This window comes from Lonchura striata, chromosome 12 (genome assembly GCF_046129695.1).
Source record: "Lonchura striata isolate bLonStr1 chromosome 12, bLonStr1.mat, whole genome shotgun sequence".
NCBI classification, from domain to species: Eukaryota; Metazoa; Chordata; class Aves; order Passeriformes; family Estrildidae; genus Lonchura; species Lonchura striata.
Genome location: NC_134614.1, coordinates 13,281,445 through 13,300,745, shown reverse-complemented (window position 1 = coordinate 13,300,745; position 19,301 = coordinate 13,281,445). Strand labels below are relative to the sequence as shown.

Sequence of the window (19,301 nt, the reverse complement as noted above, 5' to 3'; positions counted from 1 at the left end):
CATTTCTCTGACAGATCAGCTTAACAACACTAGGGACAATATATTTTAAAAGCAGCTGAACCAGCACAGGTTGCACTTGCAGTCCTTTCCCTTTGCATATGCAAGGGCATAATTACATGCTTACAATGCATTTTGGATTTGCACAATTGAGCAGCCCTACATGTGTATAGGGAATGCCAGCCTTCATGTGGAAATGGCTTGCCTATTGCAGCCATTTTGTGTTTAAAAGTAGTCACAAACACACACATGCACAAAAGAATGCCATCAGTGCTCATTACAGGGTATTGTGTCCATTGGCACAGATGGAAAACCTGCAGGGGGAACGTCAGCATATTAATGCCCAAGAACCAAAGGCTGTAAATTCAAAATGTGGATTAGATCACTGGAAGGGATTTGGAAAGGCAGAGTTTGTAAAGTACTGTCAGTGCACAGTGTTTCCAGTGTGCACAGGGATCTCAGGTACATCTGCAGCCTGTCCCAGCAAAAGCAAACTGGGTTCTGTTTCAATCCTGCATACTGACTTCAAGCACCCCAATTAACCACTCAACAGTAGGGCTTGTTGCTAATAACTCAGCTGGCTCTCCTGTGTGTTGGATGGGTATGTTACAGGAATTTTATTTGCTTTAAGAAATAGGTGTAGTTTGCCATAAGAGATAGGTATAATATTTTTCATTTATTGAAGAAAACTAACCAAATGGAAACAATTGTTGGTAACATGTGAGGGTCAAATCCAACAATGGTATTTGAAAAATAAGTTTAGATCCATTGCAATTTGCGCAGCAAATAGAACAAATAATTATGACAATTTCTAACATATGGGAAGAAAACAAAACAAAATACCTTTGTGTTTTGAAGACATTCTGCTTGTCCTTCCTTTGATACGAAAGTTCAGACAGGATCTTCCTTTGGTGTCTGTGGATAATGTGCTGTAGCTTCTGGTTTATGTTCTCACAAACTTCTGAAGCTGCGAAGAGGAAAGAGTGGGGAAATGAGAAGATGCAAACAGAAAATGCAGCCAGAAATGTATTTTACAGCAGAACGTAGCACTGCTACATTTGACCTATGTGTCTTTTGCAGGAGGAATTGGGTGCCTTGGTTACGACAGAGGACAGACACGGAAATGTCTTGATGCAGTGGAGATCTATAACCCTGATGGAGACTTTTGGAGGGATGGACCCCCTATGCCTTCTCCTCTCCTCTCCTTACGAACAAACTCTACCAGTGCAGGCTGCGTGGAAGGGAAGCTGTACCTCTGTGGAGGATTTCACGGAGCAGGTACTAAAATGAGCCCAGCATTCTCTGTGGAGTTAAAATCAGTTTCACTGGACACAGACTGACCTGATCAGTGGTCAGCCCTATCAGATGTGGCACTGGCATGCCCTGGAGTCACAGAGCCGGTTCTGCCCTTTGGACTGCCAGCTCCTAATGTCAATATGAATTGGGTTCTGTTTGACTTGTGTTTTGTTTCTGATCTGTTTCTAAACCTGTCCAAGTATAAAACCTCGGCAGAATTTGTCGCGGTGCCTGTCCCAATGTCCGGCTTGCCCAGTGCTTGCAGGCACTGTGGGCAGCGGGGGCCATGGGTGGCAGGGACAGCGGCTTGTGGATCTGAAGCCACCAGACCCAAGGAGATATGAAGTGATGGAAACAGAGTGAGAGGAGATGTCCTGATGGAGGGATATTATATCCAAGTTTATTGGTGTGCTCGGAGGACCAACCTCACCTCAGGCATCTTCCCCTGTGTGCAAGGGGTTTTGAAGGGGGGATGGAGACAAGGGGAAGGATAGCAATGAACTAATGGGGTAACAGGGGTTGTGACAACTGGGGTGACGAGCAGGTAGGCGATCCAATGATGAGGGGAGGGAGGCAGGGACCCCAGAGGCCAGCCTATCACCTGAGGCCATGGATGGAACTTTCCAGATGGAAGGGAGGGGCCTCAGAGTGATGGACAGGCCCTGGGGTTGGGGTCAGGGGGATAACTCAGCAGGAATATGGGTGATGTGGGTGGAGGGAGGAGGAGGGCAGGACCGTTTTACAAAAAAGGGGTACAGATACAGCCATAAAAGGGGGAAAACCTAAAAACACAACCCAACAAGAATTATTCTGGATTTACATTTAGAGTCACAGAAATGAGGAGCTTAGTGTTTTATGGGCATTAGAGAACTTGGGCATATTTGTTGAAGGTTAAAGCCCTGTCCATCAGTCCTTAGCCATGTTATCTCGCTCTGATGACTTACTTGCATGCTCTTTGTAATCAATGTTGGAAAATCTTGTGTACTTAATGAGGACAATTGGTAGGGAACTGTGATACAAAGAGAATAAAGTTCCAGATCTGGTGATTTTAAATAATCTTAGCCCCAGGGACACCTTTCTTCTTTGAAGTCTTCCTTCCAACTTTGCTTAGCTTTATCTAGATCTCCAGTGCATACAACCTATTTTTTTTCATTATTAATGCAAAGGATTGCAAAACAAGTACACTTTAATGATTCTGCTACATACAGCTGCCACTCCAAATCCCTTTCTAGGAGAAAGCAGTAACACAGATAGCAATAGCAGTTTTCCACTGCTAATGTCATGTTAGCCTCACTGTTGACCAGGAATGGTCATGTGGTATCACTGGGAGGCATGTCCTTCTCATTACAGTTTTACTTGTATAACAACCTCTAAACTTAAAGCTGCTGTCATTTTTGAATGATGATTTCTTTCATTTGGTACTGTCTGAGGAAGCTGCTTCCTAAAAACAATTGTTTGGCATGTTCTCAGGTCATCTCTGATGGAAGTTCTGTGATGTCAGACAAATGTTGCTTACGACAAATCACTGTGTTTCCATAGCAAACCTTGTGCCATTCTAGTTGTGTTTTTCTCAGCAACATTATGAAAGAGCCTAACATTAGTGGGTAAAAATTTCAAAAGGCTAATCATGGGAAATGGTTGAGTCACCATCCCTGGAGGGATATAAAAGACGTGTAGATGAAGAGCTTGGTACATGGTTTAGTGGTGGGCTTGGAAGTGCTGGGTTAATGGTTGGACTGGATGATCTTAAAGGTTTTTTCCACCCTAAACAACTTGATGACTCTGTGATCATTAGCACTGAAAAATGAAGCAATTTTTTTTTCCAGATGACTAACAGATTAATATGAGATTTTCTGACAAGGGTAGCTTCGGAGCCATAAAAACACTTCCTGTACAATACCACCACATTCTGTCACTGAGTCATGTATAAAGAGTGGCTGTTCTGGGAGAGGCTGAAAGTCCTCCTGTGGATTTCAAGAAGGCCATCTTCTGTATATTTGTATAATACCAGCTCAATGGGGTCCTGATTCCTCCCTCTACTATTGCAATCTGTATCATTATCTATAGAACTCCTCTGTACTAATAGTGTTATTTAGCTTGGAAAACAAGAAGTCAAAGTTAGAAAATACCAGTTTTGCAGTTACCTGTGCAACCTGAATTCTGACCCCCTACATGTGCATTCTGTACACCAGTAAAGAAGTAGTGTGTAGTTGTGCTGTTAGGCAGTTATTAACAAGACAGCCAAAATAAGAGTCTCGCTGTCAAATCAAGTGTAACCACATAGTTTAGGAGTTGAGAGGAACCTGTGCTTTAAACACAGGCTCCTTAATGTGACTTTCAAGTTAGTACGGGAAAAGGGTTTTCTAAGTGGTCAGAACAATAACAGCTTCTAGTCACCATCATCAAGACAAGGATGGGCAGAGGCCACTAACTGAGCATGGAGATGTCACCTGGCTGCCTCTCTCCCTGGCCACATGTTCTCTGTGTGCTGGCAAGGGCTCTGGTCTGATGTACTCTTTGGAGTGAGAGAGGTTATTACTGCCACATGGGAGCTTGGGGAGGGTGACTTGACTCTGCACTGTCACAATTATAGCTGCTCAGCAGCCTCAAGGTACAGAACAGCATGTGCTCCTGCTGCTTTAGTAGAAGATAGTATTATTTTAGAATGTGTTTGTTTGGTTTTGGGCTTCTTGGCATGTCACTTTGGTTTTTGTGAGGGATGTGACCGGAAGAGGATATTCCAATTTTACAAAACATTGTAATTTATTTCCATCCAGTTGGAGTTCTTGGAACAAGCTGGAAGCACAGCTGTAGTCTTTGGGTTTTCTGCCTGCTGAGTGCCAAAGGACTGCTGTGATCATTCAAGAATAAGCACAGCAAAGAAAAAGAAAATAAGCCAAAATCACTGCTGCAATTGAAGCCTTAGCCTATGGGGCTGAAACTAACCTGTTGTATAGTATAGATCTGTCCCAATCTCTTCAGCCTTCACTTTCCTTTGCATTTGTTTAAACCCACTCTCAATCCAGCAGGAAGTTGGCCTAGTAAAGACATTATTGCATGTTAACTTTTTACTGGTATGTGTCATGCTCTATATGCCTTCCTGCATGTGTATAGACCTAAGCAGATCATTAGAGCCCAGAGATGCTGAAGCCAAAGCTGAAATGCAGTTGTTAACTGCTTAAAGGGCCCTAAATTTGGAAGAAAGGAGAAGTACTGCTCACCTGATGTCTTTTGAGTCCCATGTGGCAACTGAAGTTTTGTGATGGCAGGATTCCCATTCCATATTTATTGTCTGTCACAAGTCCTTGTCTGCCTGAAGGGAAGACAAATGGTGCAGCCCTAACAACATTCCCAGGAGAAAAGGAAGAAAGTCTTCAGCTACTCGAGGGAAGTTGGCTTGGCCAGCTGTTTGTAGCAATAAGATTCCTTCTAGAAGATGAGTGAACTCCAAAGTGTGTTCAAGCTCCCTCTGAACTGCAAGGAATATTTTTTCAATGTTGAGATATGTTGGTAAAGCTTGTAGGGCTTCTCCTGCTGAGGCTTGCTCAAGTTAGAAGCTTCTTCAAAGCTGGCCATGGAAGAGAAAAGGGATTAATTCAGCTGAAGCTAAAACACTTCTCTGCAGAGCCTACACTGAGACCTTGGTAACCCTGGGCTCCCTGCAGCAGATGGAGAACCACAGACACTTCAGAGGGAGATTCAGATCCTTGGTGCTTTATATCTGCTCTGAAGGAGCAGAAAGAAATTCAGAATTCAGAGGAGCTCTCCTCTTAAAGCTTCATGTTTAAATCAGGATGTGAGGGATTTTAATTTGGCTTACCTAGGGCGAACACATCAAGAACTTGGTGTCTGGTCTGATGATGTAAACACCTGAGATACTTCTGTATTGTTATCACTAGCTGATTAATGTTGTGTGTTTTTACAGTCATAAGTACCCAAAAAACCCACTTCTTATCTGTTTCTTCCTTAGCAAGACCTGCAAAACTTTGGCTTTTGGTCAGTTGTTTATACAAATTAGCTCATTTTCTACTGAAACTTATATGGTAAACAGGAGCCATTAACCTTCTTGTCTCAGCTCCAGCTCATGAAGCCTTGTGTCACAAATGTTGTCATTTTCTAGCATTGTTGCAGCATTCATCAAGATAATCACACATGTTTAATTTTTTTTTCCATTAGTTTATAGTTCAGCACAGAGTGAAAACGTTGCCCCTAGTATGAATATTCAGCAGGGCTCAGTGTGCCAGCCAGATTTCTGCTAATATACTGCCACATTTCCTGCTCTAACTGTGGATTTTAAACCAAACCTTTGCAGCCTGACTGTACAGTGTTCTTATTGTTCATGTTTTATTTTCTTTTCATTGAACAAAAACCTGTCAGGCTGCACAGGCTGACAGCTACTGACATCAGCCTGTGCCCAGCAGAAGCAGCCTCATTAGTGTGGCTCCCTGATGGAGGGGGGGGAGCAGCTCTTCAGGTATGCAGGATTACGCCCTTATAAAAGCCTGTCAGATTGGGTTCCCTTTCTTTTTGACTGCTTCTGAGTATTATAAATGCTTTTCTAGTGAAAGAAATGAAAGAAAAGGTGATTGCCTGCTTGCTGGGATCATGTCATCTGCTGTCATTGTCACTTGTAGCCTGTATCTGGTGGCTGGGGATTGTAGCTTTAGTTTCAGGCTATAGATGTTGGTCCAGCTGGCTTTTTCATAGATTTGAAAGAAAGAAACTGAAATCCAGAGTTGAGCTGTTGGGGTTTTTTTAACTCAAAGCATCCTGGCTGTGTCAGCAATAGTGTGGCCAGCAGGACCAGGGCAGTGATTGTCCCCCTGTACTGGGCACTGGTGAGGCCACAGCTCAAATCCTGGGTCAGTTTTGGGCTCCTCACTGCACAAAGACATTGAGGTGCTGGAGTGTGTCCAGAGGAGGGCAGGGGAGCTGGGGAAGGGGCTGGAGCACAGGTCTGCTTGGGACTAGCTGGGGGAGTTTAGCCTGGAGAAAAGGAGGCTCGGGGGAACCTCATGGATCTACACCACCTGAAAGGATCAGTCTCTTCTCCCAGGTGTAACAAGTGGCAGGACAGGAGGAAGCAGCCTCAAGTTGCACCTGGGAAGGTTTAGATTGGATATTAAGGAAAATTTCTTCACTAAAAGCACCAGAATGGGCTGCCTAGGCCAGTGATGGAATCACCATCCTGGGAGGTTTTCAAAAGCCGTGTAGTTGTGGCACTGAGGGACATGAGTTAGTGGTGGCTTGGCAGTGCTGGGCTAATGGTTGAACTTGGTGATCTTAAAGACCTTTCCCAACCTAAATTATTCTATGATGTTAATTGTCACCTTTACTGTGATACTGCCATCCATGTGACATCAGCTGATGTGCAAAGTACAGGTACAACCACCTCAATGCAAGTTATTGAATGTTTAATAGAACTGCTCTTAGCAGCTCGTATTCCCTAAAGGTCTTATTTCATCAGGTAATGGGGCTTGCTGTGGAACTGTCTGTGTCTGAACTGGCAGTTTTGCCATCTCCCTCCTGTGTAGCTTAGAGCAGAGGAGGTGAATGTACTGGTTCCCTAGCATGTATGTTGAAAATTTCTGTAATGTGTGTAGCTTCACGTGGGACCAGAGCTGCTTAATCCAGTTTTATTTACTTGCTCATATCAAGTAGAAATTAATTTTTCACTTGAATAATGTTACAGCCAGAGGAAGGGAAAAGGGAAGAAATATCTATGAAATGGACATTAAAGAATCTAAATTATTTTGTGCTTACAGTTGTTTCCCAGGACAGGTGACAGTGATACAGAGTCCTACTACCTGTGTTAATTTTGATTCTTAAAAAAAATAAAAGCAAAAATTTACAATGGATTAGTTTTCTAGTCTATTCTTCCTCATTTACATAATCTCTAATCCTTGCATTGGAATAAAAGCAGCTCTGCTTGCAGCAGTGCAGAGCTGTGTAGTAATTACTATATTCCAGATGAGCTAATGAGGTTTTATCTCCACACTGCCCACTCCTAATAGTGGACTAATTTAATAGTTATTTATTTTGAATAATCTCCTGTGAAAGTTGCTCCCCTTAGTCTCCTCCATTATGTGATTTAGATGGAGAATCATTCTAGTGCTCGTTTTTTATTATAGTGGTTATGGAACATTACTGGAATTAAATATAGACATATTAAGGAGTCTGGCACAGTAAATACTGCACTTGTGAAGCTTGGGGGTTGAGAGATTGGAACAAAACCTGGTTCTCCAGCACCTTCCCATGTTCCCAGCTAAATAAAGCAAAGGTTCAAACCCCGGGCTGCTTATCTGCAACACTGTTTGTTCCCCTCTGTTAAAATTTAGTGTGCACAGATGAATAATTAAAGTTCTCCTGCCCACAGTTGTTGCCATTAGAATAAATATTCCCACCAAGGGAAGGGATTCAGGGTATTTTGCTCAGCATAGGACTCTGCTCAGGGCTGCAGGCACTGCAATGGCTCTGCAATTCACAAATCACACCCACCCCAAAAAATGCAGCTTGACCTTTCACCAAATTCTCCCCCAGCACCAGCATGAGCTGCTGGCACTGGGAGAGACCTCTGCAGATGCTGCCTGCCCAGGGAGGGTTGCTCATTAGCTGGAAATGTGCTGCCATAAATGAGGCCAAATCAGGTCAGGGGAATTGCTGGGCAGCAGCACCTGCTCATTTCACATCTAAATTTGACCTTCTCACTCTCTGGAAGTGGTATTAACTATTCAGTCCTGATTCTTACTGAGGCTCATTTATTGTTTATAAGGGGTTAATTAATGATTAATAGCTATTTTAATGCATTGTAATTAATTGCTGGAAAGGTCAATAGGTTGTTTAGAAACATGGCTTGTAGCCATGTATGACATCTACTGTGTTCAAAACAACAGCCTATCGTGTACTGTCTAAACATCTTTTATGTCTTCTAGAAATTATATATGAACCTATTGTAAGGCATTTAGAAACAATATTTCAGGATAAACTGAGCCAAATGGTTCTTACTCTGATTTACTGTTTTTACCCATGTGAATTCATACTGCATTGACTCGCTGCCTCTGTAACCTGTGATCCTGCTATCACCGGTTTGTAAGATTGTGCTTGAAAGAGGCCTTGGCCATGAAGAGCAGGCAAAATCTGGAAAGGTTTTAAAAGCTTAAACAGTTGGGTCAATCTCAAGATAACAGTTGAAGCAACTGAATTAGGAGTTCCCTTCTGTAGACCAGCCCATTCTTTATACATATATATATCGATTATGGTATCTAGTGGTTTGTGAGTGAATGGGTGGATTATGAAGCTATGGTCCTGAAGATTTGCACAGCAGATCAGGATGAGAGAGGACCTATCCATAAGAATGAATATCTTACCTTACTCCATGCAGGTGCTGGGAAAACAGCAAGCTGCCACAGTGGTAAATTCAAGCCCCAACCTTCCTCCCAGCTTTGGGTGTGTCTGGTGGGTTACACTGCCCTGGTACTTCACCTCATGAAGGCTGGCCAGCATGTTAAACAGCCAAGCCAAGCTCCCTCTCCTGAGCATTTCCTGCCTGCTCCTGCCCACAGGCACAGATGATGGATGTCCCTGACCTCAGGAGGGTGCTGCCTGTGTCTCAAGGGTGAGGCTGGTGGAAGCAGCTCACACACACAAATGGGATGGAAGGCCACAGACTTGACAAACTTATTATTTTCCTACTGCAAATGAGGAGCCAGGACATCTGGTAGTAATGATCTAAATGCACTTCTATCCCATTGCAACACAAATATGAATTCCCAGGTTGCCTACCTCTGCCTCATGTAATTATGAAAGCAGCTATTAGTGGTGAAGAAGATAAGTAGCAGAGGCTAGTCCCATATGTTTGAAATCATTCTCTGGTACAGATAATGGCATGAAAAAACAGGTACAAGCCAGCAGTGGAGGTGGAACTGCTTCAAGGCAGCTCTGCGTGGCTGTTTGGTATCAAGAAATGGGCAAACAAGTGAAAGAAACACCTGAGTAAATATTTCAAGGACTGTTGGAATCTGAGGTATTGATGATCCCGAGATTGTAAAAGGTCTTTGTCTTTCTGCCCTGCTGCCAAAGCAGAAGCCATAATTGGTCTGTGCTGGTTTCCAGGTTGTTTATTCTGTTTATCTCTAACATGTTCTGCTGCCCTGCCCAGCTCTGTCCTGCAGGGCAGCATGTGGGGCTCTGCCCTCAGTGGCATGTTACAAACATTAAATACCAGAAACTCCCTGGGCTGGATTTACAATAACGTGCCAGTATCTGTCACCTACGTTGGACAGTGTGTCCCCAGCCTAAACCAACAGAAAAATGCCAACACCACAGTGAAACATGGAGGGTGTGAAGATGGAGAAAAAGGACAAGACACACCCAATTTCCTCCATCTTGTCCCCTTTGAACCTCTAATCTAGAATCCTAAAATTTTACTTTTGCACCTGTGCCACACTTAATTATTATTTAAATCAAACACTCAGAGCTGGTAATTCATCCTCTAAGACTGAGGGCAGCCAGAGGGAAGCCCTGGATTCCTACAAATTACTGTTGAATTGGTGAGCACCTTGTGATATTCAGGTGCTTTTTTTCCATTACTAGACCAGACAGCAGTTCAACTGCTACAAGTCTGGTGTCTATTTTAAAAATTTATTTATATAAATTGTTTTATGGCAAAAGAATTCAGAGCATAGTAGGAACCTTCTAACTGGAAAGGAACAAAATGTATCAACCTGAGAACCAACATCAGGAGGAGCTCAGACAAGTGGCCTGTGTGAAGATGTCCTGGGGCACAGAGCTCAAGGACAGCTGTGACACTGAGGCTTTTCCCAGCACACAAGGTGACCCTGCTCTGGATAAAGCTGCTGAGGTGCTGCTGGCCATCTAACAGTGTGTTAGTGTGGCTCTGTCACTGCTAGAAGGCAGGTAAACTTGTCCCCAAACATTTTGGATATCTCTGCCCTGCACTGATGCAGAGGCATCAGGATTTGTGACTTAGCACCTGCTCTTGCTGTCTCCACCACTCTGCTTCCTCCTTCCTGTGCTGGAGCAATCCTCCCAGCTGCTGTCAATGGGCTTCTGCAAGAAACAATGAAATATCAACCACAGTTCAGCAACCTTGCTCTAGACTTCACTCCAGTGAATGGAAATTCGGAATGAATTTTTTTTTAAGTTTAATCCTCTGGATAATGAGCAGACTACAGCAGAGTGAAATTATTTATCTTGGCTTACAAATGTAATAGCTGTGTGGTTAGTAGTCTTGGATGAAGTGTGGATTTTCTACCTGCTAAGCACATTGCTTAATTCTTCTGCATCTTCCTCCCTTTAGCCCTCCCAACTCAACCCAACAATTGTAGCTGAATTTTCAGTTACAAATGAGAAGGTGAAAGAAAGGTCAAAAAAAGACCAAAAGTGGTAATAAATAGTATTTTCTTATGGAGAGTTGTTTCTTCCTTCCCAGCCTCCAAATCAGAATTGGAATGTGGTTAAAAAGAAATCAAAACCCACAAAGAAACAAAAATCCAACAAAGCAAAAAAAAAAAAAAAAAACACCCCAAAAACAAAACAAAAATCCAACAACAAAAAAAACAGATGAAAAAACAGATGAAATATTTATGTTGCCTGCAGTCATACTGTGCATCTTTCCAAGAATCATTCATCCTGATTTATGTTCAATCCTGATTCAAATGGCATGGGAAAACTTATGGCATAAAATGAAGTCTAGCCATATTTGGGGAGTGAATCACAAACCTTCCCAAGAAAAAACATGATTGTGTATATGGAGTGGAGGCAATCACTTACTGAAAATTAATACTTTTTCTTCTTTTTATTTCTGCACATTCAAAGAAAAAAAATAATGTGAAAAATTGTGGGAAAGTGCTTTGTTTGCAGACCAGAATATAAAAGTTAGTTTTAATATAAGACTAATTTTGCTTTGACTACTCTATTTGCATATACAAAATACAATTTTAACACTTATAAATTAAACATTTTCAGGTGTAATTTAGGTCTTGTCACTGGGAAGAAATGGATTTGTTAGCTCACTGTTAACCTTCAGTCTGCACTTGTACATCAAGAAGGCAAAACTATACCAAAATATTTCTGACTGTTTTTAACACACCACAGTTTCTGATGGGGATTAAGTTACACTGGGATTAATGATCCCTTTGCTGGTTTAGCCTCTCTTTTTCCTCAGTATGAATAAATCACTGTTTTACTGCTAGAAAAAGATCTGCATCAGGGTTAGGTTTGTACAACTGGAAGAATTATAATATAAAGTGGTTTAAATCCTGTGCAGAAAATCACACACAGTGTAAGAAAGTTTTTTAAAACTTCTCATGGTTAAACAAGAACATGCAGAAAACCACTGCCTCATTTTGTAAAAATGAAATTAGTGAATCCTTTCATTAGGTGGGGTGGTTGTCTGGTTATGGAGGCAGAATAATGCTGTGAGGACAGAGAGTTGTGTGGGGTGGCTTTTTAAGAAGGTAAGTTCTGCAATACAGACAATTTCTTTGTAGGTGTCACAAGAGTCTCCTGTGAGCAAAATAGGCTGCTATGATATTGGCTTTTCAAAATTGCAATTAAATAAGGCAAATCAATGAAGAAGAATCAGGAATTATTTGTACCTTCAAGATGTTTATTGAGATTAAAGCCCAAATCCATCATTACAGCCTGGAATCAAAGGTGGTATTCTCTTTGAAAAGCACCACCTTTTCTGTTGTTCTTACCAAGAAAAATTAAGAGAAAAAAAAAATTTAAAAATAAGGCATGAGAACTGAAGTTTTTCAACTAATTTATCTTTTAAATAGAAAAGGTGTGATTTTTTTTCTGAAGTATGACTATTTTGAGCAGTGCTTTGCCTCACATGAACTTTCTCATCTAAAGGGTGCTGTTTAATTTCCTTTAAACAAGATACGACTAGAGAAATTATTGCTTCCCTTGACTCTTTTTATCTCCCAAGGGTCGAGTTAACTAACACTCCTTGTGCTGCAAAGCAGAATTTCTAGTGTGGCACAAAACCAGACAGAATATCCCACAGAAAAGGGAAACAAGGGCCATAAAGGCTGAGAGTCACTCAGGTCAGGAAAAAAACACAACAAGGCTTTTAAGGAAGGGTTGCTGAATCTGCCTTTGATGTTTTAATTATGAATTCTTTTTCTGAAATGTTGCAATCACTCACAGAATGTCTTGGTTCCAGGATTTGATTATTTTTCTTGTATTTGTCTCATTTTTGTCATCATCCATGCCAAAGAAAATCCAGGCATAAAAATTTATTGCATAAAAGAGATGATCTAATAAAAAACCACAGAGACAGGAGCCTCCTATGTCACAGCTTTGGTCTGTTTGTGTTTCTGTATTTGCCTCAGGAAAAACCTCTTCACTCTTACAGGGTCATGCAGGAGTTTGCTGGTAGTGGTATGTGTTATTTGTTTGCTCTTTTTCAGTCATGTCTTCTCTCTTCACATGTAAATGGCTTTTTTAGCAGTTTGCTGTCTTCTCTCTTGAATGGGTGCAGTCTTCTAATGTATCATTATCCTCCTATAAAGTCCAGGTTCATTAATCAAACCATTATAACTTGTTTCAGAAAAAGGAATGGAACAAAGACTATTCAGATGAGACTGTATCCTGAAATCTTACTCAAAGCTCCTGGAGAGTAGGTTTGTGGAGATCTATGAGAGTCCCAGAGGTCTGGCTTTGGACCAACAAACATTATACCACAATAAATTGTGACACAACAGGGGGAAAATGAGAGCAGGTTGTGGAAGCTGTGGCAGAAAAGCTGTGCTGCCCTCTTTTATCCAGAGGAAAGAGGGTGATGGTGAATGGGTGGTGAGTGGATTCCTTAGATAAGCATGACAAAAATATGCAGAAATGTCCACAAAGCTTGTGCAACATCCATAGATCTCGTGTGTGTTTGGGACCTGCTGAAAACAGAACTGTTCTGTACCCACTCAGCAAGGAAGCCATTCCTGGGAGGAGAAGTTTTGTTTCCATCTGGCCTCCCCACACCCCAAAGCTTCTCCTTGCAGGGGAGCCTTAAATCCCCACCACACTGTGACATTCCCATGCTCTGGACAGAGACATAATTCTGTCTCTCAGGAGAAGCACAGAGAGAAGAAGAGAAAACAATCTTTATCTCTGCTCCTTTGTTTTCCCCATGTGGAATGTGGTGTGGAGATTGTTCACCTGCAGTGATTGCTGGAGGGATTCTGGTGAAGTTGTTTGGGTTCAGTGGCCAATCGGATCCAGCTGTGGCTTGGACTCTCAGCAGTCACGAGTTTGAGTTAGGTAAATAAGAAGTTAGTATGTAGAATAGTATAGCGTCTCTTTAAATAGTATATTAATGTAATATAGTATAGTTTTAATAAAGCTATCCTTCAGACTTCTGATGTGAAGCCAGTCATCATCATCATTTCTTCCCTGCATCTGGGGTCACTGCAGTTTTACTATACCACACTACATCATTATAACATCAACACCAATCCCAATATCAAACCATAACATCACTGTCTTGAGGGTACTAAACCCCCAGAGTTGTTGTCCACTGGAGAAATATGTGGTCTGTTTCCAACATGAGAAACAATCTGTGTCTCTGGGTGCTTTTCTACTTTCATTCTTTTGCCTTCTTCAATCCTTTAGTGTCAGTTAGACATAAGGGCAGTGCCCAAACCATGAGGTGCACTTGACAGATGTGAGATAGGGCTGTTGCTGGGGGTTTGGTAGTATAAAAAAATTCCCATAAGGAATAGCTGAATGGGAATCTCACTCTTGAGCCTGTAAATTTTTTTCTGTCACCAGTGTCTTAAGACTCAGTGAAACAGCATTGAGTAGTCAATGTACCTTGCTATGATGGTTCTTAACCCAGAACCTGTGAAGTGACTGTTTTTGGAAGTCTGGTTTTTAATACATCTCTCCCAAGGCTCATCTGACAGCAAAGCACGTTCATGTCCTCAGCTCAAAGTAAGGAAAATTTAGGCTGAAGTTACTTCTGTGAGAAAGCAACTTTAAGGTGAAAAGAAAAAAGTGAGTAGAAATGAAAGTTGGTTTTATTTTTAGGAAAGATTGGCTTTGAGTAATAATTGTTGCAGAGCTCAGGGCTGTTGATAGCCAAGGAAGGGTTTGTGGCCTTGTAAGAATTTTAATATAGCACTGCTGGTTCTCTGCTCATGGTGACTCTTTCATGTTTTGTTTGTCTTTGTAAAACGCTTCTTGTCTGGAGATTGGCTGTGATTTAATGGCATTCTTCTAACCTGCCTGTCCATGACAAATTCCTCAGCATTTCAGACCATCTAAAGTACGTCTAGAGCCTTGGGGGCTTTTTCTGTCTTTATTTCTCCCTAAATCACAGGATGTCTAGACTGTGCACCCAAGAAAAGCCATAGTATTGGAGTGCTTCCTGCAGCCTGAGAATTGTGTCTTGGTCAGGGCAAAGAAAAGAACACACTGCATGCAGGCATGCTTGTGAACAAGAGGCAGTATTCTGTCTCTAAAAGATGAGCATCTGACAATTGATTGCAGGATAAAATGCCACCTGCATACTTCTACAAAGATGGAGCACTTGATGCTTTTGTCTCTGCAGCTGCACCTGGCACCCAGAGTGTGAGGACTGAATGCAATGGAGATTTCCATCTGCACTATTTAATTTGCTTTATGTTGACAGGGTTAACCACAGAAATTACTTTTTTATTTCCCCTTTCAGAAAGTTCATAATGACAAGTGCCCAAACCTCTTAGATCCTGTTTGACTTGCCCCCTGATGCCTGCTGCTATTGCCTTTGTTTTTCAGCTCGCCATGAAGTGATCACCAAAGAGATCCTGGAGCTGGACACGTGGGAGAACCAGTGGAACGTGGTGGCCACCAATGTCCTCATGCACGACAGTTACGACGTGTGCCTCGTTGCTCGGCTGAACCCACGGGATCTTATCCCTCCTCCTCCAGATTTAGTGAATCAATAGAAGTTCAGTGACTCTCAGTGCTTCCAGATTGTGCAGACACTGAAGAATTTGGGGAGACAAACACTGCATTGCCTCTGGATCACAGCTGAGTCCCACTGAGAGGAAAAGGCAACACGTGCTTAAGGACATAATTGCCTTTGAGCTGTCCTTCTCTGATGATGCTTGATTTGATAGTACTGGTGCTCTGGACTTCTCTGCTTGAAAGCCAAGGTTTCCCAGCCTTTGTGTGTGGTTCTACATCCTCAGTCTGGCTGTGCAAGCTCCAGTGCTGGATGAAGCCTGGGCTACTGGGACTCTTCCCCACAGGCACAGTGGCAGCCCAGGGCTCGGCTCACAGCAGACACATGACAGAAAGCTCTAGCCAGGGAAATCCCTCCTTTGCTGCTCATCCCACTTGGCTCTACTAAGCTACCCAGGAAGCTAAGAAATAGAGTAAGTCAGCTGATGAAAAAAGTGCCAGACTGTAATTGACTGATGCAAAGGTAAAACATAGAAAAGCCTTTGTTTTAAACAAAATCCCATTAGCCAAGGTCCATTAGCCAAGAACATCAGCTCCTGCAAACACTATCTAAAGCACCGACATAAAAGTCAAGACATCCTGTCTTTGTTAATAGACCTGAACCTGTCTAGATTAGAAAACTGATCCTTTGGCAGCAAACCACAAATGAGTCTTTCAGTAGGGTTGGTAGGCAGTCTCTACCAAAGACAAGGAGAATCTTAAATTTTCACACAGATCCCATTTATTACAAAGTCTAGTATGACCAGGATCTTAGAGTTCAGTTTCCTTGAGAGATGAATAAGGGTTTGCAAACTAAAAAGTAATAAATGAGACCAGTATTATCTGCATATCAACATTGCAGCTACAGGGAAAGGAGAGATGTGCTAAACAATAAATGTTTATATAATAGCTTTAATGGAGGCTAATAAGGCTAATTCTCTACCAACAGAATTGGCTATAATCACAGGGAAGAGGAACAATTCAAACAGTGCTTCTGAAGGCAGTGTTAGTCTTTGTAGGGCTTGAAGACAGTAGGTTAGAGTGAAAATTGCTATCCCATTTGAATTACCAATAACTATTCATCAGTTCTCTGTCACTGCCTGGGAGTGCAGACGAGACCTGGAAATCTCAGTGTGCTCTTGGCCACAGCTGTAAATGGCAGCATGCTGCAATGCATGTCAGAGGCAAACATGAGGCTAAACTATGATATTGAATGAGAATAATCATTGCCAGCAAGAAGTGGCTTTTGATAACTATAAAAGCAGCAACAGAAGTGGAAAAAAAAAAAAAAAAAAAAAAAAAAGGGGGCAAAGAAATGAGGGAATCCATCAGGTAGTTTACCCATAGTTACTTCCAGGATTTGTATTTTAGAGCATCTCAGTTTTCTCTTTTAATCATGTTTTAGGCTGCAAAAATGCCAGCTTTTTTGGATGTTTTTTTTGACTGCAGTTCTCTGCTTATGGCAGAGAGACATGGAGAGGGTGATCCAAAAGCCCTTTCTCAATTTCAACTTTTGTTATTCATTAATTATTCTATAAATATACAGTGGTAATATTAAGCTGTCATGTAAAAACTGTTAGAAAGAAGATCACTAATTTTCCCTAATAACTCTTGTAGTACACTAAGGATTACTCAGACAATAAGGGATTGGAGGAGAAGAAATGAAGGAAAACACATAGAGAAGGAGTAAATCCATGAGCCTTACAGCTAATTGCTTGTTTCCCTTTGCATTTCCCAAGCAGAATGTGTGTCACAGCCTAAAGGTGTACTCTTGTGTTTGCATAATTTCTGTATTATTCATCCATCCATTTTTTCTTTCCATTACTCATATAGGTTATCATCTGCCTAGAACAGAGTTGTGACAGCCATGAACTTCAGCAGTACAAATCAGTGACCAGTTCCTAAAATCTCAACCCCTGTGGCCATCAAGTGCAGTTGTAGGTGTTAGATCAAGGAAGCAAACTCTGCTTTAATATGTTTTTAAACAAAATCATTAGAAAGTTCTTCTAATCAATAACCATTCAATACTAAAAACTCTTTCAGTTTTTTTGTTACTGTGAAATAAAGGTAATTTTGTTTTAATTTCTCAACAAGGCTCTTAAGGCAGCTGGAAGCAATGCTCTTGAGCATCTATTAAGGGTTTCCTTGTAAAACTCCAAATTCTGCAACTGCACCTACTGATTTTGCTTTTTTCATCTTTTGGGTTTTTTGTTTTTGTTTCTGTTTTTTGCTTTAAGGAAGATTGTTTTAAAGGGATTTTTTTGATCTTTGGTCTCTGCTCTGTGGTCTGTTCCTTACAGTTATTGTGGTTTAAAGCCTGGGCTAATCTACTGGATTTCACTCTCTGAAAGACAGTCTATTTGGAATATTTCAAGGGAAGAAGGGAGATATTTGCAATCTTTCATTAGTAATATTTGACTATGTATGTGAAACTCATCTGGCACTCTTCAATTAAACTTTTATTTCAGTAGTGAGCTGGCTGTTTCTTCCTCCCTTTATCTGTTTTGCTTTTAAGACTGATATTTAATGAGCTGGATGGAAGGAAAGTATATACTCTGAGAAGGTGTGTCTTGATAAATGAGGAGAGTAATGGCATATATTTTATATATTGGCCTTGAAATCAGTAAGCTTGAGCTGAACTGAGCAGTTAGCAGGTTTTTTTCATGCAGCAGGGCCAAGTGACCTTCCCTCACATGCATTGAGCATCACCTTTCCTGCTGCCCATGGAGTCTGACTGCCAGTGGGGACCCCCATGTGTCTGTCCCTGTTTCTTCCCCAGTCAGAATGTCTAGCACTATTTATCAAGCAGAGGAATATGTTTTGGGCTTTTTTTTTCTGGATTAAATATCTAGAATGGGGGCACTTACTTCTTGATTTTATGTGGGCCCTATGCAGTTCCTGGGTTGCCCTTGGGATGACTAAAATTTCCAAACCAGTATTTGAAAGTGCAGCTTGTCTGAGGAAGGCAGAAGCAGAAAGCATGCTTGCTGAGAGGTATAGATCTCAGCCAACATCCCTCGGAGAGTATAAGAATCTGCAGCTCTGCTCTGTCCATGGGTAATCTCACATTGCTGTGAAAGTCCTTAGGAGTTTAAATTTCTTCTATGACAAAACTTGATTAAAAAAAAAGAAATTACAGAGCATGCATTCTCCAACCTCCACCGAATGTGGGTGTCACTGAAATAATATTTTACTGCAGCTCTTTTCCATCTGAGCAGCAGTTAGCTTAGTGCTTTATCAAGGCTGAATTTGCATCATCCATAACTCTAAAATACAAGCAGTGCTGGAAGCTACCAGCTGTTTAAATGGGTGGGGGGTTTATGAAGCAAAAGTATATAGCACAGTTTCACTTGAAGTGCTGAAGTGCTTCACTAGTTCCCATAGATGAAGAAAAATGTTGGAATGGTAGCTCGTCACGTGGCAGGGAATAAAGCAAAAAAATGAAATGCAACAAAAATTGATTGATCTCAATTTTTGACCCCAGCTAATGTTATATTTTGAAATTGTCCATAGATAACTGGACAAAGTTAAATTTGACTTCCTGGATATTTCTCATGTTTGTTTTCATACATGTGGTCAAACAGGAAACCATCAGGCATCTGATTACTCACCCTCACACAGCACTGCTGGGGTTATTTGCCTGGTCTCAGTCCCTGCCCACAACAGGCACACACACACACACACACACACACACACACATTTTGCATGTGTGCAATATTGAAATTTATGGGGCAGTGCCTGTATTGTGTTCCAGCAGACACACATTACCACTCAGAAAGCCTTGATTTGCCAAAAAAAATTGCCTTGGTGCACACAGAGCTGTCAGCTCATCTACCAGCAGTCCCAAATCTGCTCCAGGTAAGAGGCTGAGGGAGCATCTATACAAGAGGGTGACAACAGAAACAGGAATGCTCCCAGAGTGTTACAACTTGTGGTGGAGCCAAGGTGGGATGAATGAGCCTCACCATCTCTTCCTAGGGACTGTTCAGAAGTAAAAGGATTTGGCTCTGGATCCTGATCCTGGCTTTTTTTCCTCTACTTGAGGTGTGTACTGAGATCCA

At 41.7% G+C, this 19,301-nt stretch overlaps 2 protein-coding genes across 3 annotated transcripts in view; one reads left to right on the top strand and one right to left on the bottom strand.

Moving 5' to 3' along the window:
• Window positions 1–1,367, bottom strand: part of MGLL (monoglyceride lipase) — a 104,096-nt gene extending 102,729 nt beyond the window's left edge. Inside the window, exons 1-2 of one of the 2 annotated variants that reach the window (XM_021532144.3) lie at window positions 1,251–1,367; window positions 841–964 (exon numbers count right to left, since the gene is read on the bottom strand). In XM_021532144.3, coding sequence (XP_021387819.1) covers window positions 841–859 — 19 coding nt within the window. In that variant the 5' untranslated portion in view covers window positions 860–964; window positions 1,251–1,367. The other variant, XM_077786122.1, reaches the window with a different exon arrangement.
• KBTBD12 (kelch repeat and BTB domain containing 12) overlaps window positions 1–16,532 on the top strand; it is a 41,157-nt gene extending 24,625 nt beyond the window's left edge. The window contains exons 5-6 of the mRNA XM_021532134.2: window positions 1,078–1,275; window positions 15,073–16,532. Coding sequence (XP_021387809.1) covers window positions 1,078–1,275; window positions 15,073–15,242 — 368 coding nt within the window. The 3' untranslated portion in view covers window positions 15,243–16,532. The remainder of the gene's footprint in view (window positions 1–1,077; window positions 1,276–15,072) is intronic.
• The last annotated feature ends 2,769 nt before the right edge of the window (window positions 16,533–19,301 follow it).